The sequence below is a fragment of the Rhinolophus hipposideros genome (genome assembly GCF_964194185.1).
Source record: "Rhinolophus hipposideros genome assembly, chromosome: 8".
Classification (NCBI taxonomy): domain Eukaryota; kingdom Metazoa; phylum Chordata; class Mammalia; order Chiroptera; family Rhinolophidae; genus Rhinolophus; species Rhinolophus hipposideros.
The window spans coordinates 22,223,482-22,233,532 of NC_138054.1; the positions used below are offsets into that span (position 1 = coordinate 22,223,482).

A 10,051-nucleotide genomic window follows, 5' to 3' on the forward strand; every position below is an offset into this window, starting at 1 on the left:
GTGGACTTTTGTGTCTTAGCATATTTTTTTCAAAGTTCATCCATGTTCATACATTCTTTTAGTATGTATCTTTTTTATGACTGAATAATATTCTATTTTAGAATATACCACTTTTATTTATTCATTCATCAGTTGACAGATATTTGGATTGTTTCCACTTTTTGGCTATTTCTGAATAATACTGCTATGAACATTTCTGTACAAGGTTTTCTATGGATGCATGTTTTTAGTTATCTTGGGTATATGTCTAGGAGTAAAATAACTGGGTAATAGGGTAATTCTATGTTTAACCTTTTAAGGATCTGCCTAACTGTTTTCCAACGTGGCTGTACCATTTTACAGTTCCTCTAGTGATATATGGGGGTTCCAATTTTTCACATCCTCCCCAACACTTGTAATTGTCTGTCTCTTATATTAAAGCCACCTAAGCAGATACAAAGTGGATATTTAAAAAAAGACTTCTTAGTCTTTTTTGGACATCACTTCCTCTGGGGAACTCTCCTGAATATTCCTACTGCTTCCCTCTAGAGATAGTGTTGAAAATCCCTCATATATGTATTTCCACAGCACTCTGCTTATCTTGATATCCTCATTACACTGAATTATAATTGTCTGTTAACTTGATCTCCGTTACATGTTAGGGAGAGTACTAAAATATTATTTCCTATCGTGTAACCCAGGATTAACACAGCGTCTGACACAGTTCTTTACTCTCATCATATTTTGGGGAGGGGTGGGGTCGGAAGGAGGGAATGAATGCAAATGAGAGTCTTGTGGTCTAGACTTCATAGCGTTATTACCTGAGCCGCTGAACATAAAAATGGAAATATTAATTGGTATTACTATATTTGTTAGCTGATACTTAGTGGTCTGGGAGAGAAGACAGAATTTTTTAGCCTGTATTTTTTAGCCTTTCTAGGTTTTCTAGAAAGGTATTTTTTCTTACTATTGTGCTAATACAGTAAAGTTCCTTAATTTACCAAGAAGTTGGAGGGAAAGAACTGAGGCTATAATACAGTATCACTGTAAGAGGAAAAAAAACACCTAAGTGACTTTAAAAATTTAAATCGACTAGCCATTTTTACTTTCACCATTTTGAAAAGCATAAATGATTGAGAACTGATTGTCCTTAAAAAAAAAAAAATGCTACCAGTTAGGTATGCTAGACCAAAACAATTGGAAATGTAGATAGATGGATGTGAAGGGGAGTCATGAAATTTGTAAACCTTCAAAACTAATGCTCAATTCTGAAGATGTTTAGTTAAAAGCATCAGAAATCTGAGATTCATTAGCATCAGAGTTGAACAGATAGGGATCAGTGCTGGGGTTAAAAGCGGGAAGTAGAATTAAACATAATTAAAGACTTTTAAAAAAGTTTGAATTAAAAAGTACAGCTTGAAGTTTGACTCATACTAAATTATAATGCCCTGTGCATAAGTACAAATTAAAAGACATTAAATTAGTTCTTTTGAGAATTTCTAAAAATCTTTCTCTTTAAAATTAATTTTTAAGTAATTTTGTTTCCAGTTATTATTTATGAGCCCATAAAGATTTGTGTTAGTGTTTTAGATTATTCTTAGTTGAAATGATGTTATCCTTGGCCTAGATAGCCATTCCTTTATTTGATAGTGTTTTCAGTGTATTCTTGGAAATTCTATCCAGCTTCTTTGCTATGATTTTTGAATGCTTCTGGAATGAAGAGGAAATGGAGGAGGGAAAGAGAGAGAGAAACAAATGTAAGTTGGACGTAGATCAGTGAGATAGTATCAAATGAGGCCAAAATGAACTTGGCAGATGCTCTTCTCATGTTTCCCACTCGAGCACACACATATTGTTACTTGGAATACCACTTGCATTTCTTTCATACTTAAAAGACTTTTCCTCAGCTTCAGTAATAAACTTGAACTTCAAATAGGAGCCAGGAATGAAGATTGAGTGTGTTTTTTCTTTAATGTCTGAATGTGCTTAGAATGGATATTTTGCTATTAAGGTTTGGTTAGTAAATAATATAGTAGATGCATTTTAAGCATAGATATGACAGTGTGGAGAGGCAAAGATAGTGAAAGGTGTAACATCTTTAGAGTCATGTAGATCTGAGTTTGAATTCGCATTTCACCACTGAATATTTGCATGAATTCTGCAAACTAATCTGTCTAGCTTTCCTTACATGTAAAATGGGCATATTAAGTTTTACTTGATAGTGTTGTGGTAGTAAATTAATTTAATGATACATAGAAATCACTCAATAAATGGTAGCTGTTTTAAAATTATTTGCTGGGAAAAAAAGTGGCTCAATAATTCTTAGGAAGAAAAGTCAAACATTCTTTTGAATGCCAGCTAGAAATACTATTCTCATGGTGTTCAATTTAGATATAAATGGTAGGTCTGCTTCCCTGCTTCCTGTATGTAAACATGGTAGACAAAGAGAAAAATGAAAAAAACCTTGAGTGTTGTAGCAGATAAACTTCTATAGACAAAAATAGTACAGTACCATGTAGTAACGTGTTTATTAAAATTAAATGGGAATAGAAGGGATTCAGTATTTTATTTCTTGTGGTATTTATGTCACTGCAGACAACTGAGAATTACCATTTAAAAACTACATAATTATAAATATGTGTATATTTACTTCCTATATATATCTCAAATAATACATTTGTGTGGAATATATATATATATATATATATATATATATATATATATGTAAAATATGTCAATGTGTATCTCTAATATATCGCGTGTGTGTTTTGCAAAGGAAAAAGATCTAGGTAACTTTCCAAAAAGTTAATTCCTATTATTTTTTAAAATTAATTTTAAACTAAGTTTAGGTCACAAGAAGGTACAAAAATAACAGAGTTCCCATGTAACCTTCACCCAGCTTCCCCAATGATAATATCTTGAATAAGCATAGTAAAATAATCAAAAACAGGATATTGACATTGGTAATTTATGCTTCGAGAGTTTAACCCATTTTAGTGCTTTTTTCTTTTTTTTTTTTAAGTTCTTTATTAGTCTCCTCATGAAAAATCTCAGTCACCACAGATAAAGTGACTGATGAATCTTTACTCCTTCTGTTGTCGAGTCTCCACCTCACTTTTTGCCAGTACCAACATTGGCCTTTGCAGTTCCCCTAACTAAGTACCAACATTGGCCTTTGCAATTCCCCTAACTTCCTTCATTCTATTCTTGCATTCCTTTCACTGTTTTCTTCACATATGGGCCATGTCTTGTAAGTCTATGTTTGGGTTCATTTTTCTTTGCGTAATCCAAGGAGTCGTAACTCATGTCAAAGTCAGTTGTCTTGCCATCACCAAAATGGATTCTGAATCCAAATACAAAGATGACATTTGGTGTGGTTTTGTACATTTTGGCTACTTTTTCCCGAATTTCTGTCGTGGGTACTGTTGCCTTCCCAGGATGAGGGATGTCAATGACCATTCCTTTCCGTTGAAATAGTCTATTGGTCATGAACTTCCTGGTCTGCATGCTTACTTTGTTGTTTATGATGGCGGCCGACCCTCAAGCAGCCAGGGAGGAAAAGAGACCATTCTAGTTTTTAAATGGAGGAAATTCTTTGTCTCACTTAATTGATTTTCACTTAAGTATACTTTTCAAGAGTCATACTTTTCAAAATGTCATTTCATTAAGGTACACTTAATGAAATGACATTTTGAAGTAAGAATGCCTTGGTTTAAATCTTGTTTGTCTCTGTCACATATTTATTCCTGTGTAACCCTGAGGATTTTTTTTTTCTTTTTTGCATCTACGATGGTCTGTTTCTTCATCTGTGAAAGGAGATATCATTTACCTTGCAGAATTGTTGTAAGGATTGTCAGTTGTGTGTTGTAAGGGCCTTTTCAATAAATGGTAACTTTCACTATTACTGTTCTTCTGCTATATTTTCATCAAAATTGAAAGTAACTGGTCATTATCTTTGTACATTTGCACTCTGTGAATACCTTTGAGTTAAAGACCAGTAAGTAACATGCTAAAACAACTTGATGGTTCCTTTGTGTCTATTTCTTTTTAAGGTGTCTGCCAGAGCCTACTGGCTTCCCCTCCTCCTTCCTCACACCTTACCTGCTCAGCCAGCTCATCTCTCTCTACCTTTATACTACCTTCCTCTCCAAGTGCCTTTTGTTATATGGATTCTGTGGAAACCAGTAATTTTCAGATTTTTGTTTGTTTTATTTTAAATAACACCTAACTTAATTCTGTTTTATAAGTAGTTGTTCATAGACCTAGTTAGATACCTACGTCAAACCCTGGCTCCTACAGCCAACTCCTGGTTAGCCCTACGCAAAAGTTGTCTTCCAGGGAACATGGTTTCCAATGGTGTGGTGTGTCCTGAAGAATGCTGCTGCCATGATGTCTTTGGAGAGATGGGACGGTGTTCTGTTTCTAAACCTGTCCATATATTTTTATCTCTCTACTTGGGAGTAGCTGCAAAGTTCTGTGCCTCACTCTTTATTGTACTTTTAAATTTCATTTAGTCCAGAAGTGTCTAACTCTATTTAAATACTTTAAAATGACTATTTTTCTATGTTGTCCCAGTAAATGCATTTTGGGATACAAGGAGGACCTAAAGCTGCCCTCAAAAGACAGTTTTCAGTTGATTTGGAATAGAAATTGTTGTTTACTTTTAATTTTTATTGAGGTGCAGATTAGGAAGAGCCCATGGACTTTTCTCGTCTTCTTCTCTCGCATCTGCTCCTACTCGAACTTAGCTTTCTGTTCTCTTGAAGTCTGTGTAACGGACTCCTGTTTCCAAGTTTTGTGTGTTTTTAGTATTGTGGTACTTAGAACTTCTACCCTTTTCTTATTTTCCAACTTTCCATTTTCAAGAGAGGGACCATATTTTCTTATATCTACATCTTATTCAAATGTGTTTAAGGCATATTTTAAAATGTTCCTTTATGTTTTAAAATACCCCTTTACGTTTTAGCAAGTGGCATATCGTTTCCTGCTTTAGTTTTGGCCTTAGCCTGACAAGCCAGGGCTGAAGTAGGGGTGAAAAGTTCACTCTCCGGAAGTGTGGAATCACGTGAAAAAGAGCAGCCTCTGACTCCTGGTGATTCCCTGTGGATGTGTTTCTGGGAGAAGGCAGCACAGAGGGCCTTTTTCTCAGTTCTGCTTTATGTGCTTGAATTTTTAATGAGTGCGTGGCACTATCATTATTCCAGGAACTCACTATAATGCCCTTATTATAGTCTAGCTCAGTGTTTTAAAATTAGAAGTTGTAACCTACTGGTAGGTTACACAATCAACTTTATAAACAGAGATCAGCATTAACAACGGGAATAGAAAATAAACAGAGTGCATTGCATGTAATAAGAATATGTGTTATTTTGTAAAACTTTTGTTTGATGATACATATATCCATACACATGCAAACATGCGTTTCCATAGCGCCCTGCTGATGTATGTGCATGCCTGCATGCTGGCATTCGGACACCACCCTTTATCCCCAATTCTCTTCATTCAAGAACCCAATTTTCAAGTTGTGTACACTTCTCAGTGAATGTATTCTTATAAAATATACATAGTTTCATATTTTAGATTTATTGTACACACGTTTTAATTTACGTATGTGTGTGTGTTATATCCTATTTTGTTCCTTATTTTCTCCACTCAGCATTATATTTTAAGGCCTACGAATATTGCTGTTTACATCTAATCCACTGCACCTGACTGTTCGTAGTATGTTACAGTGTGCCTACAACACAATTTACTTACATATTCTTCTCCAGGGATGGACATCCATGCTATCTCCATCTTACCTCACCATGAGCAAGGCTGCTGTGAACAGCCTCAGACATGCCCTTTACTAGAAAATTCTAAGGGCCATTTATTTAGCATAGAGACTAACAGAATTTCCGGGCCATAGGGCATATGTATATAGCTCAGACAGTGTAAACACGATAATTTCACGAGGTACTCTCAGATTACCGCTGAAAGATTCACCAGTCCACACTCTCTGCAGTAGTACAAGTGTTAATACACTCAAATTCCCACTAATATGTAGCATTATTAAATTTTCTGTTTTTCCTTATTTCTGTCTAGTGGGTGTAAAACGGTATCTTTTTGTTTTAATTTGCTTTTATCTGACTACTGATGAATTTGATCAGCTCTTTACATGCTTGCTGTCTTGTGGATTTTTCTCTTCTGTGAATTCCCCTTCAAATTCACTGCATATTTGTCCACTGGAAGTTTTTGAATTTTTGCTCTTGATTTACAAAAGTTCTTTGTGTATTCGAGTAGGTCCCTGGCTGATTTTCGACATGACAAGTATTCTTCTAGCCTGTCATTTTTCTATTAACTTTGTCCATTATGTTGTTTTGGTGAACAGAAATCTTAATTTTGATATAATTCAGTTCATCAGTTATTTTACTTTGGGAGCTTTGTGAAATAAATAGTGTGCTTCTGTTATAAAATTTATATTTTCTATTATATCAACTTTATAGTTTTATCTTTCACATTTAGGTCTTTAGCCCATCTAGGGTCTGTGTGTGTATATGGTGATAGGTAGCAATCCAGTGTTATATTTCCATATGGTGATTTTGTTTCCTCGACAAGTTGGTACCTTTCTGGTGCTCCATTGGTTTCTTCATTCTTTAACTTTAAACAGCTAGTGCTTGGTGATATATTTCAATAGCTAACAAAGTAAGTTCTTATTTCTTTTTATTTTCAAAGTGGACTTAGGTATGTGTGTACTTTATCTTTCCATATGAATTTTGAAAAATCTATTAAGTTCCTCAAAATACAACTGAAATTTTAATTTGGATTGTATTGAACTGATAAATTAAAACAGAGACACTAACGTCTTTTAAATAAGTTGTTACATGCAGAAGGTTTCAGTGTTCTCCATTTATTCTGTCATCTTCTATGAATCTTATTACCATTCAAATTATTCTCCATAGCGATATAGATATTCTTGTTAATACTGGGAGTCAATAGAATATGAAGATAAATAATACAAATAATCTATATAATGATTTTAAAATAGTTATAGAAATTGAGGGGTGAGCAGTTATTACATTACTAATATCCTTTAATTATAGATTTTTGTGCAAGAAGTAGTCAAGATAATCTCAGATACCCCAACATACTATACATAAGAAAACTACGCTCCAGTGAGTAAATGACTCACTCAAGATTACAGAGTGAGACAGTGAGAAAACCTTAAATTGAAATCAGGTTTTCTAATTCCTAGTGTGTTACTTTTGCCCATAATAGCCATTTATCTCTGATATCTTGGCAATTAGTGGTATCTCCCCTCCCCCGATAGAATTAATGTTACAGTTTGCTTATGCTTTCAGAAAAATCAGCTTCTTTTGTCACTGTTGCTCACAGAAAGAATGGTTGACCTGCCAAAGTCATAAGAGAGAAAGGAAAAAAAGCCTTTTGATCAGCATATTGTTTTCTTCTTAATAACGGTGTGAGTTAGCATTTGGGTCCCTGCATTCTAGCTGTGGTTGATAGAGCCTTTAAAAAACATATAGAGTGGTACTTGCACCAAATAATTGTCACACATTAGCATGTTAATGAAGTGTTAGAGTGTTAGGCATGGCTGGCACGCTGAAGAAGGAGAGAAAGGATCTGTCTTCACTGCTGTGTCAGCCAGACTACACAGTCAAACGGAGGCAGGGCTCAGGCTGACTGGCAGGGCATCATTCATTCTTGACACGCACTTTCTGCCTCTCCTTTCGTGCATGTTGAAACTTGGTTTTTGCTGTCTTTAACCCATCTAATTTCCCCCCAATAATTTGGTTTGGGGACATAAATGAGTGCTCTTTCTTTTTTCAGACAGACAGCAGAACTCATAAGGGAGTAATTACAGGACTAATTCTTCTGTTTTAATGACATCAATTGAATAACATTAAAGAGTCAAAGCCCACACGATTTCATAGCTTTTTAACTTGGCGCATTTGAATCCAAATAATATGCCGTTTTGCTGTGAGTTTGTCTCCGTTAGTAGCGTCATTAACTTAAAAAAAACTAAAGAGTGTTTGTGTATGTGTGTGTGTGTTTCTGGAGCTAATCATGTTGGTGGGTGGCAGAGAGAATTCTTCCATGTTTCCTGAAGGTTGGTGAGATGTCAGTCTGCTCTTGTAGCCAATATAGATGCTACTCGCCCACATAGGAAACGCTAGAAAGCTGCTGATCTGCCATGTGGTCGGTCCAGTGATTCCAAAGCTACATCTTAGGGATCAGCCTTTCTTCTGGATTTTTTTCTTATTCCTTCCCACCTGTCAGGACTTCTTTACCCAGCTGTCCCCCGCCTACCGACACCCCATCAACTCAACACATCTAAAATCCAGTTCACTGTCTGTCTAAAACCCAGGCTTTCTTTGGAGTCTTCTCTTTCTCCAAGTGTTAACAGCACCCTTCCAGGCTGGTAGGCTCACGTCTCCCTATCTCTGTCCACTAAGTCCTGATCACTACTGCTGAGGAGTGTCACTCATGTTTGTGCCTTTCCTCTGCTCCTGCGCCCTTCGCCTTAGTGCCGGTCTCATCGCTCATATCTGCAGGCTTGAGCTATCGCTCACTGTCTTTTTACCAAACTACTTTGCCAGCTCCTGGTCCAAAACTTCCCCCTACTCTGGTGTGGGACATGACCATTTATTATCTAGTCTCCTCAGGCAGCTTACTTAACAACTTTTCTGAACCTATTTTATCATAATAGTAGCAACTTGAAGAATTGTTTTGAAGATTAAGGAGATAATGAATGCCAAGTGCCAAACAGAGTACCTGGCATATAATAGGTGCTTACCTTGTCCCACCATCTGCCTTGATCTCCTTCAACAGTGATTCCTTCTTCCTAGTCATATCCAGAGCTCCCTGTTTTCCAGCTCAGATTTCACGTTCCCTGATAACCCCGTTCCAAACAACCTCGCCCAGCCGTGCTCCATCACTGTCCTGCACAATTGCTTTTTATATTTTGGTCTTTTAAAATCTCTTTATCTCTTTGACATTATCTTGTGTTTATTTGTCTTACTTTTGCTCTCTGACCATCTTCCCACTTCTGCACTAGAATGTGAGCTCTACAAAAGCAAAGGCTGTGTCTGTTGTCTTTGCTGCCGCAGCCCAGAATGAATGAGGGAGCCCTAGATATCTTCTTAAGGCTCATGGGTTGGAATTAAGCTCACACACACCCAGACACCAAGCCCTTAAGCCATTCGGAAAACACAGCAGCTGCAGCAGGAAGAGGATGGAGAAGAGGCTTCTAAAGATGAAGAGTTCCGCAGGGGAGGAGGACCTGCCTTGATGGGCCTTTGTGTTTTATACCTAGAAGAAACACCCGAGGGGTGGTGATGGTAAGGAAAGACCTGAGTAACACCATAAAATTAAGTTTTTCCTTTTGCTGGACCAAATAGACTTTCTCATGGCACTTTCTTAAGGCCACCTCATTCCTGGCCTTGGATTTCCTTCCTCCTTGCTTCTGATCCCTGCCAGGCCTCAATCTGCCTTGTCCATGACCAGGACCTTCATCCTTATTTATAATCCTACTTCAGGCCACGTAACCTTGCTCTTAGTGACCACAGATCAAACCTTGCTGAAGGCTTGGCCTCCTCCTGGCTGCTGCTGGTCCCCAGCCTCACTCCCCATCTATGTAACCCTGAAAAGGCCTACACCATCACTCTGTCATTGTTTTTCCTATTCTGCGGACAAATAATAAGCATGTGATTTGTATACTGTGTGAGGCTGTCCTGTTGCAACTCTAGTGTATAAAATCAGAGTGGACAAGAGCACAGTGACAACCCATGATGTGGGTGAGAACTGTGTTGTCCTTGTCTCCATGACCTCTCCTCACCCCGCTACCTTCCCATGTCCTTGCCTCTGTCCAGTCCAGTCCATCACTGGACTGCCATGGACTTGCCGTGTCCAGTTCCTCACTCTGTATATATTTCTCCACTGCTGACACAAGTCCCCAGCTACCACAGGAGAAGCTTGAACGTCTTAGCCTGATGTTCAAGGCTTGCCCAGTCTGGACTCCACTTACTTTCCAGTCATGGTTGCTAAACAAACCGCTGCCCTACTTTTCCCAGGC

The 10,051-nt window shown here is 37.3% G+C and overlaps 1 protein-coding gene across 1 annotated transcript; it reads right to left on the minus strand.

The window, feature by feature from the left end:
- Nucleotides 1-3,180: 3,180 nt before the first annotated feature.
- On the minus strand, nucleotides 3,181-3,486 carry LOC308501486 (small ribosomal subunit protein eS24-like; the record flags this gene model as incomplete). The annotated part of the gene is made up of 1 exon (XM_081058028.1): nucleotides 3,181-3,486. The coding sequence occupies one exon, from the start codon at nucleotides 3,484-3,486 to the stop codon at nucleotides 3,181-3,183; it is 306 nt and encodes a 101-aa protein (XP_080914154.1).
- Between the last annotated feature and the right edge of the window lie 6,565 nt (nucleotides 3,487-10,051).